This window comes from Mytilus edulis, chromosome 12 (genome assembly GCF_963676685.1).
Source record: "Mytilus edulis chromosome 12, xbMytEdul2.2, whole genome shotgun sequence".
Classification (NCBI taxonomy): domain Eukaryota; kingdom Metazoa; phylum Mollusca; class Bivalvia; order Mytilida; family Mytilidae; genus Mytilus; species Mytilus edulis.
Window position 1 is genome coordinate 40,917,315 of NC_092355.1, and position 18,822 is coordinate 40,936,136.

General features: G+C 31.0%; 1 protein-coding gene across 12 annotated transcripts in view; it reads left to right on the plus strand.

The window, feature by feature from the left end:
• LOC139498479 (ATP-dependent 6-phosphofructokinase-like) overlaps nucleotides 1–18,822 on the plus strand; it is a 40,652-nt gene extending 21,830 nt beyond the window's left edge. The window contains exons 13-21 of one of the 12 annotated variants that reach the window (XM_071286872.1): nucleotides 5,531–5,551; nucleotides 7,041–7,111; nucleotides 7,430–7,520; nucleotides 8,854–9,006; nucleotides 10,825–10,989; nucleotides 11,955–12,019; nucleotides 12,568–12,782; nucleotides 14,360–14,465; nucleotides 18,163–18,822. In XM_071286872.1, coding sequence (XP_071142973.1) covers nucleotides 5,531–5,551; nucleotides 7,041–7,111; nucleotides 7,430–7,520; nucleotides 8,854–9,006; nucleotides 10,825–10,989; nucleotides 11,955–12,019; nucleotides 12,568–12,782; nucleotides 14,360–14,465; nucleotides 18,163–18,301 — 1,026 coding nt within the window. In that variant the 3' untranslated portion in view covers nucleotides 18,302–18,822. Of the gene's footprint in view, nucleotides 1–1,426; nucleotides 1,439–3,973; nucleotides 3,998–4,908; nucleotides 4,930–5,530; nucleotides 5,552–7,040; nucleotides 7,112–7,429; nucleotides 7,521–8,853; nucleotides 9,007–10,824; nucleotides 10,990–11,954; nucleotides 12,020–12,567; nucleotides 12,783–14,359; nucleotides 14,466–16,618 lie in introns of all 12 variants that reach the window. The other 11 variants (XM_071286874.1, XM_071286873.1, XM_071286868.1 and 8 more) reach the window with 11 other exon arrangements.

Sequence of the window (18,822 nt, forward strand, 5' to 3'; positions counted from 1 at the left end):
AAGATTTGTAGAATTTTTATTAAGTTGGAGATGAAATAATAGGTCTTATTTTTTATCCAGATTTTTTTTATTAACTGATTTTTAAATTCTTGAAAATCCATCCTAGTTAATATAAAAGGAGAAGTGCACAAGAATTAGGGATTTTGCTTAACTTCTCTTCACCCTCTACTTTACTCTTTTCTTTCTCCCTCTTCTCTGAGTTCTCTTTTCTGTCTTACTTGTCTTTCACACCTGCCAACTTTTGAAAATGGCCATGGGGGTTTTTGTGCACGGCACCATTTTTGAGGGTAGAATTTTTTCGCGCCATTTTTTCGTGTGATGATTTTGCTCCTAAAAGTGGCTGACATACTTCTTTTTTTGGGGTTGATAGTTGAAGATGCTGTTATATTAACCCATCTTTTTTAAATTGTTTGATTGTTGTATTCTTTTTGTTGAGATAAACACCAGTAAGATGACTTTATGTTTGTCTGATACATTGTCAAGAAATTAAAAAAGTAATAATTTTAATAATTTGATAACAAAAAAAACCCCAATATATTTTATAGATCAATATCACAAGTTGTAATGTCAAACAGTCTTGGTGATGTTTTGTGCGTTGAATGACTTCTGGTGAAGAGCAGTACTAGAATGTTTGGAGACATCATTAAGGCCACCTTTGTCAACTGTAAAGTCTCTGTTGCAAACTTTACAACGTTGATTTAGACAACCAGCCCCTGTACTTGACATTATTCTCCCAAATCAAGTATTTGCACGAAGCAACACGATTTTTCTTCTTAGGCGGTGACAGAACCATTTTGCAAGTGATAACTAAAAATACCTAACAATCTTTGATTCTTTGATTGTTTATTATGCTGACATTAATGAACTGGTGAATGCGTGATCACTAAATTTTGATTGGATGAAATTTGTCAGACACGATTGTCTCCCTTGGGAAAACTTTCAAAAGTTCAAAATCGGGAACAAAAATATTTTTCGTGTAAATATTACTAAAATCGTGTTTTTTGGCTATTTTCACGATCACGATCGTGTAATCGGGACAGAGGGTCAAAATCGTGTAGTACACGCCTAAATCGTGAAAGTTGCCAGGTATGGTCTTTAGATTCTTTTTTCTAAGTTCTTTTTTTTTGTCTGTCTCTTCTCCCTCTTGTCCAGATTCTCTTTTCTCTATCCCCTTAATATAGGTTGCCTTCTACACCTTTTCTTTCTCTTGTCTTTTTTGGTCAATTCTCTTTTATGTTGCAATCTCCTGCTGCCTTCCTCTTAAATTGGGAGAACACTATTTGAGTGAAAAGTGTTAAGGCTTTTTATGCTTAATTAGACCATTTTAAGAACAAAAAGTTATAGACTTATTAACCATTTAAATAAATCAATTCAAATAAAAAGAAATGTAAGGAATTTTCAACCTTTGTTTTTTATATTAATTTAGGCCTTGTGCAAGGTACTTGTATAAGTAATTGGCATGTTTTATTTGTTTTGTTGGAGGCTTTTTCCAGCTTGGAAAATTCATGGGATTATTTAAGGACCTGCCAACCTGTTCCTGCTGTTTAATTTTGGATCTGCTTAGAGCTTAGCTCACTGATAGCTGGGTCAATCATTAGAAGTCCTGGTATAAAGATAAAAATAAAATTTATACACAATTGCATGGGTGCTACTTTTCAGGACACAGTCTTTGAACTTGAACTTGAATAACTCCACAAAGACCAGAAGTGAAAATTTAAACAGCAAAAAAAAATCAAATGCAATATTTAACTGTTTTGATGCATGAATTTCAACTGTCTATTTTAAATAAACATTTATCATTCATGTTTGATTGGAATATTTTTCAATCAATTCTGGAAATAAGGGAGTACCAAGAATACTTTTGCCTTCCAAAAAAAAGTGTTGACAAGTGTTTATTTTTTTAATTTTATATACAGTTCACAAACTATTTTTTGAAATTATGCAAATTTGAAGCTTTACCAATTGCCAAAAAAAATTTTGCCAAAAATATTTTCAGTGTATAAAAGTTATTTTTTGGCAAATTACATTCCAGTGTTGAAAAGTTTTTTTGCAGAAAGTTTTTTTTTCAAAATTCATTCCAGTGCAGAAAAGCATTTCTGAATTACAGGGTGGTTTATCATTAAGGGTTCCCATTGGCTGAGGATTGGTTTGTTTATATACTGGTTTGTATATACCAATAGAATAGTTGAAATAATACTGTATTTGTTTATTGATTTATTGAGCATTTATTGCACCCCTGACTTATTTTATATATTTCTATTATTTGTAAAAGAAGCATTTAAATTTTCTATTCATGCATTGTGCATTTTGTAGTGTGTTTTTGAAAAGTTGTATAGCGATTTTTTTTTGTGCAAGCTGAACATTCATTTATTCAGAGCATCTCTCAGTATAATTTATTTTATTCATTTTTGAACTTATTTTTTTTTTGTATTCAGAAGCAACTACAGTGTTAAAAATCATTAGCTGGGAATTTGTGGTGTTGGGTATGTGAATATTAAGAACGATAAGGCCTTCCTTATTCTGTGGAACTCCTATTCAATTGATAGATAGCCTAGCTGAAAGGTGTATATAGGAATATTAAAATTTAAAAACATTCTATATTGAAATCACCTTGTCCTTTGTTTGCCTAAACATACATTAATAATCTTTGTTCAACAAATATGTTTTTCACACTTTTCTCAGAATCTGTAAAAAATCTACTTTCTCTTGGCCTATACTTTGAATAACAAGCGGTTAGACATGGTTGATTTCCATTCCATCTGAACCTATATTTACGTTGATTTTTTTTAAACGAACAAATTCTTACATAGAGTGAATTTGTCATTATTTTCAGTTTTAAAACAAATTTTCTTTTTTTACAAAAAATTAGAATATCTATAATTGTGCATTGTTTACTGATCATGTTCCTGTAAAGTTAACGAGACTAGAAAGTTTTGCAGAGCAAAAACTTGTCTTTAACAATTTACCAGATGATTTGTTTTTGCAAAACTTTTACTATAATAATAATGCAGTAAATTTTGGATGTGTTTTGCATTGATATTCAAACACACCTGGGGTACATGTTAAAAGAAATAACAAAAATGTTCACCCTTTATTTAGAATCATGTTAAAATAGAATTTATTCCTTGCAATTTCCTCATAATATATGTGTCGTCTTTTGTGAATTTGCTTTCCCTATGTGTTTTAATATACCTCAATTAATAGCTTCATATATCTAAGAGGCATCACAATATTTCATGGGGGGGGGGGGGGGGGGGAATAAAAAAAAAGGAAGACAGAAAAAATAAAATTGAGAAAGGAAATGGGGAATGTTATTTAAAATGTAAAAAAAAAAAAGTTAATAAAAAGATGAACTGACAAACAACAGTTACTAAAAGCACTACACAGATCTAAAAATGGATAAACAGAAAACAATAGAGGAACCAGGTGGTTCTGTATGCACAGCATACCCATGGCAGTATAATCAGTTTGCTAATTGTTCTTTATCTGGCAGAAGCAGAAACCCTAGAAATATGCAATATTAGGTCAATGTCAGAAAGATATACACTTTTTTGTATGAGGCTGAGAAACTAGGGAAGGGCAAGGTTTTACCGAGCTGTTCCGACAAAAAAGTTCATATTTTTCTGACATTGACCTTATATTATTTTTATACTGCAACTAAATTAAACATTGATAGCTATTTAAAATGTAACACAAATTTCAAACTTATTTTCATCCCTTAATGAACCTCTGATTGTGGAAAAAGACATCCATGAAGAAATTGATATTGCACAAGATGAAGTTGTGTTACTATATTTAGGAAATAAGTACAACTAGTTGCAGTATAAAAACATAGGATGAACCCAGTGCTCAGGAACAATTCCTGCAGATACATAGATAGATATAATTTTACTTTTAAATAATTTGATACTTTTACAGTATATACAATGTTTGTATTGGGCAATGCAATTATTTTAATTACACATTTTTATAGAGTCACCAGAACATTTTTGAAATGGTTTGTAATCTACAGATCTCTGTATCTTCTTAACTTAGCTTGAAATGAGATATAGAAAACTGGGCACAATTCTCATATAAAGCCATCTGAAAAAATGTTTCAAGATGTATGTTACTGTTTGTAATTAGAATAATTGTTCTTTCATCCTACTTCAAAGGAGAAACATTTAAAACATGCATAGAAATGTGATTGAATGTAATTTTCACATTAAAAATTTCTATTTTTTTATTATTGGATTCAATGTATGGAGAATTTTGTCCTTTTTAATGTTGATCATGTTGAGCTAAGTACAATAAAAAAAGATTTGCAGAGAGCTAGAACCAGTTTTATTAATAAGTCTTCGTTGTGTTTCTGTTTATAATTGTATTGTGGTGCAAGTGCTATAATTTCATCCAATTTTATCAAATCAATTTACAATTTACAATTATTTACAATTTACAATTTACAATTTATTTTATTTTGGTTGAACTGACATTTTTGGCATTAAAAATTGCTGAAATAACATTCTTGCTTTTTTACTATATATTGTATTTTGTATTGGAAGTAGGAACATCAGAGGATACTGATTTTTGATGGGAGGGACAGAAGAGGGCTTAAAAATGGGGAGATTTCACTCCTGGTGGAAGAACCACATGTCTATTGTTTTCAAGGAAAGTCTTATAAATTTAGTCCTGGTATCTATGATGAGTTTATTTAATTATCTTATTGTCTTTTAGATTTTACAAGAATACCCAAATCCTAAAATTAATTTTTAGTTTATTGAAAGAGAAAAAAACTTTATTTGCTTTCAAAAGCTGAAATTGGATGAAAATTACATTTGCGGTGCTAAACAGTAAGAGGGTTTTGTGAAAAAGATTTATTTTGTGTCTGGGACGGAAGGTATAATATATTGTCTTGTATTTGAAACATAGATGACACAAATTGTGGATCCGGTAAGGAACTAATATAACTAATCTCCAGTGTTCACCCATGCGTTATATTCAGGTCACACATTTTGATATTTTTTTTGCATCAAAGTCTTTAAAATTAAAAAAAAAAAGCGGTGGATGATTATCCTTATTTATTGAGAAGACAAAAAATCATGTGAAGGTGTTTTCGATCTAGGCAAGAAAGAGCTGTTAACAAAAAATATACAAAATTTGTGACATGAATTACCATGTAATCAGAAGGCATATTTTTGAAGAATTATTGCAAAATTATAGAGATCCTTAGTTAAAAATTTGAAAAATGTTTAAATTTGATTATGTCATATTCAAATCTGTTATATGTTATTTTAAAACTTTATGTTTTAGGACTAAAAGGGAAAGAACTATATATTTCACAATTATTTGATGTCTTTCTTTGTTTAGAATGAAAGGGAAATAACTAGATATTTCACAATTATTTGTTGTCTCCCTTTGTTTACTAGTTTGTAGATCTCTATAATTCTATGCAATGGTTTAGCTATATGTAGTTTGCTAGTGTCTGTAACTTTAGATTGGATTATATTATGGTGCATGTGCAAGTAATTTTGTTTGTTGAATTTTTTATTAGATTTTAAGGGCAGTAGAACCGGTAAGACTTTTCATAACTTCAATCTTCGGCTTTTTAGCGCTTACATTTTTCACACAATTTTCTTGGTTTAGAGTTTACAATGAAGAATGGCAATATGACTTCCATATATACTAATGTAATTGTAAATTTCTACACAAGTTTTTCCAAGAATTTTTGTAAGGATTAATTTCAAATTAACAATTATGAAATCAAATCAAATCAAATTAAAGTTTTATTTATTGCGATACATAGTAAACAAAGTAACACATTAGCTCTAGTGAGCTTTTAAAAACAACATAATAATAAATTACACATGGAATATAGAATTTTAAATTTGATGTTCTTCATCGAGAATGTAAGTTTTAATAGGGTTTGTTATTTTTGTTGGGTATCATTTATGAATATGAATAATTGGCCAAATCAAGTTAGTAAAATCAAATAAATTCAAATAATCTAGCTACTTGAGCTTTATAACTCTTGTTAAGTTTTGGGAAGTTGACAGCTTTCAACTGCTGCAATTCTTCAGAAAAGTCAAATTTATAATATTCAATTTTTAAGACTTCATACTTATTATTTTGATCCTGACTATTATTTTATTAGATATTTTTCTTATTCCACCTTATAGCTGTTGTGCTAATACATTAATGCATGGATAAATGCCTATCTTGCTAATATTGATATAAAATGTAGTATATTTCAAGGGAAAGAACTTCCTTTCATATAATTAACAACAGACATGAGTATCCCATTAGTATAAAAAGAAAAATCTGTATTATTGGGTGTTTTGTGAAAGACTGCTTTGACAAAATTGACAACATTTCTTTCTCAAAACATGTTGAAAGAGTCCAGTATTCAAGGTGTTTTAGTTTAAATCATGGGAACTTTTCTCTACTTTTATATATGCTTTTTAAATAGTTTGCCTTTTCAATTTCCATATTAAATATTGAAAAGGCATTTGCAATATATATGGTATATTTTTGACAGGGATATAATACTTTTGTTTGTTATTAATTGGAGAGTAAAATAATAAGTGACACAAAAGGTGTTTCTTTAGTTGTAGTTCAAAATTTTCTCTTTGTAATTTCGAGATAAGATTCAAAGTTATTAATAAATAAATGATTCAAAACAGAAAGGGTCACAACCCAACTGGAATAGATATAATAGATAGAAAAAAGAAATCAATTTATTGTGATATAGTTGTATTGATTAGTCCAATCCAAGTCAATTACGATTGGAGTGAACACACAGTGTTGTATCAGAGTTTGAATTCACAACCTCAGTGTTGACAAGCTATGGAATTTTGTAGATGAAGTTGATGAACTATGTAGTCCGTGCAGTAGTAAAGTCATTGTATCTAAAATTAATTGTAGGTCCTGTATACATTTGTATTCGAAAAAGACAGTGAATTACAAAAGTTATACATTCTACATTCTTTTAAACATGTGATGTTACCAATTGACCAAAAAATATCAGATTTAGGAAATTATCTGGAAATATTTATTGTTTATAGGTAAAACCAATTGGTTGGACAGATGTACATGGATGGACTTGTCAAGGTGGATCACTGTTAGGAACCAAAAAGTGAGTAAACACCTGATAACTTTTGTAAAACATATTTAATAAGCTTTTACAACAAAGACTCATCACTTTCAACTTTGCAGAAGCAATGATGTGGCAGTCATCATTTTCTTAAGTTAAAGATCAGTGATCAGTTCTAATTTATAAGTTAACATTTTTTAAAGGATTTGTGCCTCAAACAAACCTTTTTTTGCAGCCTTTTAGCTATTGTGCATTTTTTTGGGTTATCTTTTTCAAAAGTTAGTCAATTATTGAATTTATTATCTTATGTTAAAATGATACTTATTTTTTAACAATTTTGATATTTTGTGTATTTGATAGATGTACTGCTGCAAGATATGGATTAGATAAAGTTGCAGAAAAATTAAAGGAACATGATATCAGTGGTCTTCTTATCATTGGAGGATTTGAGGTAAAAAGCATGTGGAATTAACCATGTTAACCACAACTGTGAATTCATTGGTTTTTTTTTTTTATTAAGGAAAAATTACATGTTTGTGGATACATTGTATTTAGTTTCAGGGTTTTGCCAAAGTCTGCATACAAATAAAGATTTTTTTTTATTTGTTGGACATATAATTTCTTGGTTAACCTTTACCCACGAAATTCATGGAAAATTGGTATCCAACGAATAATAATAAAACCACAGTATGCTGTTTCCTATTATTATTTTTCTTGTTTTGCACTGTTTTCCTTGAAATCAGTTTTCACAGTATCTACTGAATGGAAGTAATGGGAGAAATGGAGAAAAAAAAGTTAATTGCACTAAAATATGAACTGTTCAAAGGAAGAATTTCAATAATGATAAGGTTTTATGGATTATGTAATGTGTAAATTCAAGTAAAATTTTCATAAGAGGGGGCCCACTGACTGCCTAAAGGGGGCCCGATTCCGTCAAGCTTCAGTGATTCCCTATACAACCAACCAAATTTTGTCTGAAAAAGAGGGGGCCTGGTCCCCGTGGCCCCCTAAATCCGCCTCTGCTGATTGGTACTTCGATGCGTGTGTAGATAAGATTGAAACAACAGCAGGGGTCCAGTTTAGATGCCGTGAAGACAATTACAATATAGGGTCCGATTCCGGAATTGGATAAGGGTAATGTTTGGCCATCAACTAAAAAAAAATCCAGGCAGGTGACAAAATGCATCTATTGTTATGAAATATAAACACTAGAATTGAAAACCAAAAGATATATCGATAAGAAAGAAAAAGCAGAAAATATTTTATACAGAAACTCAAAGTTAAACTCAAAAAAAATCCAGGCAGGTGACAAAATACATCTATGGTTATGAAATATAAACACTAGAATTGAAAACCAAAAGATATATCGAAAAGAAAGAAAAAGCAGAAAATATTTTATACAGAAACTCAAAATTACTTTTTGACAAATTTTAATGTCAGAATCCAAAACAATGTGACAGTATAAATTTTCTTTATCTGACAGTGATAAATTTTGATGATGTATGTTATTGTTTTGAAAGTGTAAACATATTACTGCAATTTCAAGGGGTAATTTATTACTTCATTAGAAAATCATATCAAGGAATAAAATAAAATAATTTGTCTACCTACCTACCCATACCCTGAAAACCTCAGTCGGGGAGGGTAAACAAAGATAATTTTAATGTTGGCCTAACTTACTAGCATACATAGTAATGCCTTCTTTCTTACTCTTTTATACTTAACTTCCATATATTTATCTTGACAGCTAATAATTTATACAAACAGTTTAATGACTTTTACAGGCCTACCACAGTGCCCTTCAGATGGCAGAGGCCAGATCAAAGTATGATGCTTTCTGTATACCAATGGTGGTCATACCTTGTACTATCAGCAACAATGTACCGGGGACAGATTTCAGTCTAGGGGCGGATACAGCATTAAATGAAATAGCAGACGTAAGTATAAATACAATAATGAGGATAGACTACAGCTATGTGGAGGGGTGGGGCCTGGCCTGGAGTTGGTTTCACAATAAAACTTTTGACTTAGATTGGTCGTAAATCATAAACAATTCAGTATACAAGTTTACAATCAATCTTAGTCCTTTGTTTTTTGTGAAACCGACTCCTGCTACAGTATTAAATGAAATAGTTGTTATACCCCACGCAACGAAGTTGCAGAGGGTATAATGTTTTTGACCCGTCCGTCCATCAGTCCGTCTGTCAGTCCGTCCGTCAGTCCGTCCGTCAGTCCTGTTTCTTGTCATCGCAACTCCTCTCAAACCACACAACAGAATTTCACGAAACCTTTTCAGATAATAAGGACATACTATGTAGTTGTGCATATCGACGGGAAATTGCGATTCAATTTTTTTTCTAGGAGTTATGCCCCTTTGAACTTATTTGCTTCAATGTACTACTGCAAGTTTGTCTTCGCAACTCCTCTCAAACCACACAACAGAATTTCATGAAACCTTTTCAGATAATAAGGACATACTATGTAGATGTGCATATCGACAGGAAATTACGATTCAATTTTTTTTCTAGGAGTTACGCCCCTTTGAACTTATTTACTTTAATGTACTACTGCAACAGTTTGTCATCGCAACTCCTCTCAAACCACACAACAGAATTTCACGAAATCTTTTTATATGAAAAGGACATATTATGTAGTTGTGCATATCGACAGGAAATTGCGATTCAATTTTATTTCTAGGAGTTACGCCCCTTTGAACTTATTTGCTTCAATGTACTACTGCAACAGTTTGTCATCGCAACTCCTCTGAAACTACATAACAGAATTTCATGAAACCTTTTCAGATAATAAGGACATACTATGTAGATGTGCATATCGACAGGAAATCACGATTCAATTTTTTTTCTAGGAGTTACGCCTCTTTGAACTTATTTGCTTTAAGGTACTACTTCAACAGTTTGTCATCTCAACTCTTCTGAAACCACAGAACAGAATTTCATGAAACTTTGTAGATAATAAGGACATACTACGTAGATGTGCATATAAACAGGAAATTACGATTCAATTTTTTTTCTAGGAGTTATGCCCCTTTGAACTTATTTGCTTCAATGTACTTCTGCAACAGTTTGTCATCTCAACTCCTCTGAAAACACACAACAGAATTTCATGAAATTTTGTAGATAATAAGGACATACTATGTAGATGTGTATATTGACAGGAAATTATTATTCAGTATTTTTTCTTATATTTATTTAATTTCTCCAATGACAATGTGGGGACGTGGGGTATGTGAGCGTGCTCACTAAGGTTCTTTAATTTTGATTAACTATTTGTTAGGGACAGTCCACAGAAGATACAAAATAAAACATAATGAAAAGCAGACATTAGTATTAAACAGCATATCTCAAGTACAGCCTTAATTCTTTGGGCCAATATAGCATGTTATCTGAGAATTGTAGTAGATGTTACAATGTAACAGAGATTGAAGTATATGGGCTATTGATTATTTAATCATAGACTGATGTTTTGAAAACATGGAAATTTTACTGCTGAAGTTATTTCAGCTTATTTGATGACCTTGTAAAGTGCATGAATATATCCCCCCCCCCCCCCCAGTACAAATGGTTTGTTGAAAGCAATAATATTAATGAAACCAATGAGCTTTTCATTGATACACAAGCAAAATTTTTTGTCATTAAAATAGTTTTGTTTTTTATATCATCTGACCAAACTCTGTTCCTTCTCCTATATTTTGACCTTATGTTTTGACATGAATGCTTCCTTTTTTGATATTTTAGATCTGTGATAGAATCAAACAATCAGCTACTGGAACTAAAAGACGAGTATTTATTGTGGAGGTCATGGGTGGATATTGTGGTTACTTAGCAACCATGGCTGGTCTAGCAGGAGGAGCTGATGCAGCCTATATATACGAGGATCCATTTAATATAACTAATTTAAGGGTAAATAGTTTACTTTCTACCACACAAAATCTTCTAGGCCTTTTAAAAATAAAATATTGTTTGTTTCCCCAATCCCAACCGACCCTGCAAAAACAATGCTACTCATAAAATTTTATTGTCAAATCTAAGACTTATATTATTTTATTCATTTCTGATTTTATATTGTTCCAGCTTTGTGGAAAAAACAAAATGTTTTCCCTACCTACCTACCCACACCTGGCTTGGCAGGGTAGGGATTGGGGAAACAAACAATATATTAATTTCAGCCCTATCAACCAGCAAAAATTATCATACATTCACACTGGCAAAACAGATGATGAGAGAATAATAGAAAAGTAACTCTTCCAGCACACAAGATCTTCTCTATGAGCCTGTCAAAAAAAATTCCAAATTATGTAACACAATATCTGTATTTTCATGTCAAACCAAAATTGGAGATTTTTATAAATAGCTATATGGTATTGGTTTTCCCATTGCGGAGTGTAAACAGACTGCAGCCAGGCCAGTAGCCAGGAATTTCCAAGAGGGGGGGGTATTTGGACTCACAAACTCGACTTTAACAGTCACAATTCGAACAAAACGTTGACTTTAACAGTGTTTATTTGTTTTCAAGGAGGGGTTCATCTGAACCCCACTGGCTACGGGTATGGCAGCTTTCAGCTGGAAAACCAATACTGTATAGCCACCTATAAAAGTCTCCATCATGACAATGTGTGGAAAAAAAATGAAAACAAATGGCCTGATTCCTGATATTAAAAAAATAATTATTAAAAAAAATGGCCTACAGAAAGGAACAACAACCACAGGATTACAGGCGCCTGACTTTTTGGAAGCAACATACAACTAAACAAAGAAAAAACTATACAAAGAAAAATCTCTTGAGTAATTTAATATTGTAGATCTATATAATTTAGATCCACAATTAGGTTATTAACTTTAATCTATCTTTTTCTCTTTCTAAACAGGATGATGTCGTCCATTTGAAAAATAAAATTATTCAACTTGGTGTGCAAAGAGGATTAATTTTAAGGTTAGTATTATATTTCTGAACCTGATTTTGGAAATATATTATAAATTTCATTTGAAGAGCCTGGCCATTTTTATATAAATGTGTTTGGAAATAGTTCTTCAAACAATGTTTTACAGAAAAATGAAATGTAAAATATGATTACAAGGAGATGTGGAGTATAGTTCAAATAGCACTTCCAATCAAGCATTCATGATGTCCTCATTCAGAACTGATCTGATCACACATTCATGATGTCCTCATTCAGAACTGATCTGATCACACATTCATGATGTCCTCATTCAGAACTGATCTGATCACACATTCATGATGTCCTCATTCAGAACTGATCCGATCACACATTAAAGTATGAACAATAACAGTTTTTAGATTAATTAAGATGTCTATCAACTTCTATCATTGTGTAAGCCGCACAAAACAACATTCAGTTCAGATGAAAAAAAATAACAACAAATTTTTTTTATTACCGATATCTTGCAGAACTGATTGTTCTGCTTGTGTAGATTACCAGCTATGGCTTATGAATTTACAATATTTTCATTATTTTTCAGAAATGAAAACGCAAATGCCAACTACACAACAGATTTTATCCATCAGATGTTTTCTGAGGAGGGTAAAGGATCGTTTACTTGTCGTAAGAATGTATTAGGACATATGCAACAAGGTGGTGTACCATCGCCATTCGATAGAAACTACGGAACAAAGATGGCTTCCAAGGCAGTAGATTATATGATCACTAAAGTTGAAGAAAATACCACAGAAGATGGTTTGTATATAAGATGTGCTTTGATATTTATGTTTTTGGTATCTTGTCTTGTAATTCATGGCTTGGAACTGTATAGAGTTCCTTTTGTATTTGTATTGCCACCTTTATTTTTGAGGACATATTCTATTTTCTTGGGTACTGTTTTTCATAGGATTGTGCATTAAGCCTTTGTTATAAAGCTTATACACAATGTTATTACAAGAAAACATAGATCATGTTTCAATTTGGTTGGCATCATTTTTACTGTTCTAGAGTTATGACCCTTTACAAATTGAAATATTGCTGAATTTTTAATCGGTTATTGATTTGGGGATGACGGCGGGCGGGCAGTCGGGCGGGCGGGCTGGCGGGCGGGCGGGCTGTTTCAGCAATCAAATGTTGTCCGTGCATTAACTCATGAAACGTTCAACCAAAGCTTTTAAAATTTTAATATGTTATTACTGACAACTATACGAAGGTCAAGTTCAATAATGGCGATTTTGACTTTTACCGTTCAGGAGTTATGGTTCTTGAGAGATTGAAAAATGGAGTTTCCAGTCGTGTCCGTGCATTTACGCATGAACTGTTCTACCAAAGCTTCCCAAATTTTAAAATGTTGTTACTAATGACAGAATGGAGGTCAAGTTCAATAATGACGAATTTGACTTTTACCGTTCAGGAGTTATGGTTCTTGAAAGATTGAAAAATGGAGTTTCCAGTCGTGTCCGTGCATTTATGTATGAACTGTTCTACCAAAGCTTCTGAAATTTCAAAATGCTGTTACTGATGACAAAATGGAGGTCAAGTTCAATAATGACGATTTTGACTTTTACCGTTCAGGAGTTATGGTTCTTGAAAGATTGAAAAATGGTGTTTCCCGTCGTGTCCGTGCATTTTCTCATGAACCATTCAACCAAAGCTTTTGAAATTTTAATATGTTGTTACTGATGACAAAATAGAGGTCAAGTTCAATAATGACGATTTTGACTTTTACCGTTCAGGAGTTATGGTTCTTGAAAGATCGTAAAATGGCGTTTCCATTCACGTTGTTGCATTTACTCATGAACCATTCAATCTAAGCTTTTCAAATTTTAATATGTTGATACTGATGACAAAATGGAGGTCAAATTTGATATTGACGATTTTCACTTTCACCATTCATCAGTAATGGTTCTTGTGATATTGCCAGGACACAAATAAATGTTAATAAATCCGGTTTGCTGTCGTTGTGACAGCCTCTTGTTTATTTCCATTCTCTAACATAAGTTTGCCTCAACCAAATGTTATGAAACTTAAAGACAGTGCTCAAACTACAAAACTCTGATCATTTTTTTTTTAATTTGAGTGGCGACACTTTTACAGTTTTTAAATTATATACCTTTATAACCTTACATGCAAGTTTGGGTATCATCTGTGTCCCATGGACATATTCAAAGGACACATACTCCATTTAGTTTTAGTAGTTTACCCATAATCATAATTATAATGATAAAAGATTTTGAATAATGATTTAAAAGTTAGATTAAAAAAAATTGTAATTTCAGGATAAGAATAAAGATATTATGAATAAAATTTGGCATTTTGACACTCTTTTGTAGGAAAAATAAAATCCTGTACAAAAGATTCTGCAGTACTGTTGGGTATGTGTAGAAGACAATTGTTATTTACTCCATTAGAGGATCTCCGAGGAATCACAGATTTTGAGTAAGTAACATGGTAACATATATTAAAACTGCACAAATCAGTAAATAGAAGGTGATTTTTTTTTATTTTTACAAAATTGTTATGTAAATGTCAGCCTTATTTTCACTCTAGATATGACCTTAAAACTTTGATTTGTAGGAATTTGACTTGTTAAACATTTATTTTATTTATAAATGTTTTGAAGTTTTAAATGTTTTATTTATAAAAAAAAATTTAAAACAACTTAGACTTTTTTCTTTGGTTGTTGTTCATCTGTACATGTATCTGTGTATCAACAGTAGAAATGTGAAATGCACGAAAATATAACTACTTATTTCTAGAATTTTCAACATAATCTCAAATTGTTTGTTAAGCTTCAGAAGCTGTTGAGATAAATACTTGAATAAAAGTTGAGATATATTTCAATCTTCAAAAAGGGTTATTTATACTAAAATAAACTGGTCAGGTTGTATTCATATATTAAATTTTCCATGAATGTTTCATTATAAACTCATTTGCATATACAGGAATGGGTTTGCGGTGTTTACATTTTGATAGTTCAAAGTTCAACATTTAAGTGAAGTCATGATAAAGTTTTGTGGTGTTTTTGTGTCTACATGGGTAAATTCCTTTTCATTGAACAATTATCTTTGATATTTGGTTTTATTTCAAAATTACTGGTTAAAAAATATTTCCTGAAAGGGAGACAACTTCTTGAAACTGGAACTAACACATGTAGTCAAAAGGGATTATTCTTTATTTATATATCTCTTTACAATGCATTCTTCTTATCTATCTCTTGACTATGCATACTAATTTTTCTCTTTATATGATATTAAAACAAAATGCTTGAGTATAGACAGATCTTTAGTATAAATTCTATATCTTTCTTCTCGGCTGCACTTATACCTATATGAAGAACATATGTAAAACGTACATTTTCAGAATTAATTTACTGTAAACTCAGAAATGTTTTTATCATTGTAAAATTTGCACAAAGATAGGTTTATAAAAAAGAAAGAAGATTAAAGCCTTTAATTTGAATTAAATAGTCTCATGAATAATTTTCTGAAATCGCATGTAATCTGGATTTTTTTTTTAACAGGCACAGAATAAATACAAAATGTCTGAATTTTCAAATGTTTAAACTTCTTAGAATTAAAACCCCTTGTTTAGTTTGTACAGGTTCAACTGAAATGATTTTATTTATTGTAAAAGCTTGACAGAAGCTAGACAAATAACTACTAATTTAATTCTTACTTACAAGCTTTAAATGGGGCAAGCTGTTGCATTGAAAGCACCAACTGTCTAGTACTATCCATGTGTAATTAATCTTCCCCTTTCAACCTTAAATATATCTATTCACCTTTGTATTATAAATGTAGCTCCTCTTCTGCTAGTTATGACCGAATGAGTTTTAAGATCACTGCCTCTAGTCGTTGTTATTATACAAAGATGTTATCTTTTATCTATTTATTACAAAATTTTATCTAAAACATTCAAAAATTCTTTAAAAAGTGATGATTTCATTTGATTCAACCTTAATAATCTGGGTATGTTTGGCCCTTGAAAGATTTATGGGTAATAATATTTTAAATACTTGTGGTTTTTTTTGTAACGGTAAGCATGTGTCTTGACTATAGCCTTCATCAGGAACACCTAGAGCAACAAATTTGGATCATCCCACCCCACCCCCGATAAAAAATTAAACCAATTTGTATCGAGAAAAACAAAACTAGAAGGTAGAAAATAACCAACCTTAAAAGCAGGTATAAAGATCAACTTTGCTTGAAGGAAATTGAACCTTGGTTTATTGAAAATTAGAAAAATTATTAACTGTGAATTTCTAACAATGAGCATGCAAGTTTTGTATGTGCTTTGTTGGACAGTGTTCTGTTTCTCAGATTAGCCATAGTCTTTATTCTGAAAAAGGTAGACAATTTCTAGAGTAGAACCTATACTGTGGATTCATTATTATTTATTGAATACAAATTTTCGTACAGGTGAACCATGAATTTTCTATAGGCTTATATGCAGACTTTCATAAAACCACTACATCAAATATCCACGAACATGCAAGTTTTCTGGAATCCACGAAAATTGGTACCAACGAAAATAAATGAATCCACAGTATCTAACAAATTCTGTAACCAAGACAATTTTATAATTTTCAGCAAGAGGATACAACATGACCAATGGTGGTTAAGGCTTCGGCCATTACTTAGAATTCTTGCTAAGCACTCAGAAGTTGCATATCAGACAGAGGGAGTTCCCCTTGGTGTTGACGAAGTGGAAGATGAAGACAATGCTTAATGCTTGTGCTATTTATAGAACAAGAACTATTTATAGAATCTCACCCTGATAAGTGTGATTTCATACTTACAAATATTCCAAACCTAAAAGTCTTGAGATTTTTTTACTTTTATTATTCCTTAGTGTACCAATTGTCTCATTTTAGTTTATTTATTGTTTTTTTTTCATTTATATTTAGTGAAATTTTCTTAGATGTTATTTTGTTAAGAAGATTATTTCCCTTTGTATTTAATGATAGGATGGTGCTGTTGTTGTCTCAGAACATTTAAAATTAGAGGAGCAAATATTAAAGAAAAACCATTAAAATTAAGTTAAATTTACCAGGTTGTTATATTGTACTGTGTTTTTTGTTTTAAATAATTACAATTTCCTGCTTTGTTCTTCTATTGTTTTTTAAAAATTGAAAATTCAAAAAAAGGAAATTACACTTGGAACTTTTGTGTGAAATTGAGAGACTATTCTGATAGGGAAACTTATGTCTCAAGTTTTTGGTGCAAGTACATGTATTTCATCATACATATTTGTTATATTTTGATTTTCTAAAAATAGGTTTTATTGTATTATAAAAACCTTATCATCCCACAGTCCCACTGTAGAATTTTATCCAACTCTTACACCTTGCATGTTGCATGTCTATAAGCTTTATTGCATGATGCTTGATGTCTGTTGCTTCACAGGAACAAGGTGATATTTATACACTATTTTAACACAATTCTCTTAGTCTTCTAACATGTCTAATATTTAGAATTCTCACCTTTGTTGAACTTTTGTTAATTTTTAGTTGTTTGTTAGATTGGTTTGTTATGTATTTAGAGAGAACATTGTCCTATATGTGCCAATACAATGTGTTATTTATTATGTAGTCTGCCAATACAATGTATTATTCTGTCGTCTGCTTCAAAGTGTATGAAGTGTACAATACATAGGGATTACTGCTGATTTGTGAGCTGCAAACTTTTTTTAATCTGCAACTTCTAGAAAATGACTGAATAAATTTTTCTTAGGATATTAAAACAACACACAATTGGTTTTTTTTTGGTTTTTTTTAAACTGTTGGATTTTTTTTTTAAATAAAACCAAAAAAATTAAGAAATTTGCCATGAAACTGGTGTGTTCAGTGTTTTTTTTTAAATAAGCTTTCCGTGTGAAACAGATTATTATTTTTTTTTTACACAAGTGCAATTTTTCTTGTATTTTACAACTTTACATACTTGTAAATCTGTTAATGGTTTTACTTAATCACATTTGTTTCAAGTTTTGAACATCCCCCATGGCAATAGACCATGAAATAATTAATGACAGACAGATGTTTCATATTTATCTGTCATTAAAAACAACAAAATACAGTGGAAAAAATCTCTTGTTTTTTAAATAATTATGTTGTATAGTTTTGTTTGAATTTCAGAAAGAGGTTACCAAAACAACAATGGTGGCTAAGTTTAGTGCGACCATTACTTAGAATAATGACAAAACACTCCAATGAAACGTATCGAGCTGATGCAATTCTTACTAACGTGGATTTGGAAGATGATGATAATGCATAATAGATTTTTATCTACAAACGTCTCTTTATTGTGATAAATAGTGCTTTGTTCGTGCTTATGTTGAAGAATTGAAGTTTTTAACATCCAATGTCCAAAAAACTATTTGAAATATGTTATTTTCTTGAACTATGATCTGATGGTAGTTGTTTTATTTATTTCATACCAGATAAAATATCTGTTTGTTTATACTATGTAGTATAGTTTTGTTTGAATTTCAGAAAGAGATTACCAAAACAACAATGGTGGCTAAGTTTAGTGCGACCATTACTTAGAATAATGGCTAAACACTCCAATGAGGCTTATCGTGCTGATGCAATTCTTAGTAAAGTGGACTTCGAGGACGATGATAATGCATAATAGACTTTTATCTGCAAGCGTGTCTAGTGTCTATATCCTGATAAATAGTGCTCTGTTCATGATGATAGGTAAATAATTGGCCTTTAATACATCAGAATATATTTTTTATGTTAAGTAAAGAAAACCTATAAAGCCATGACTCAATGATTGAAAACAGAAGTGTC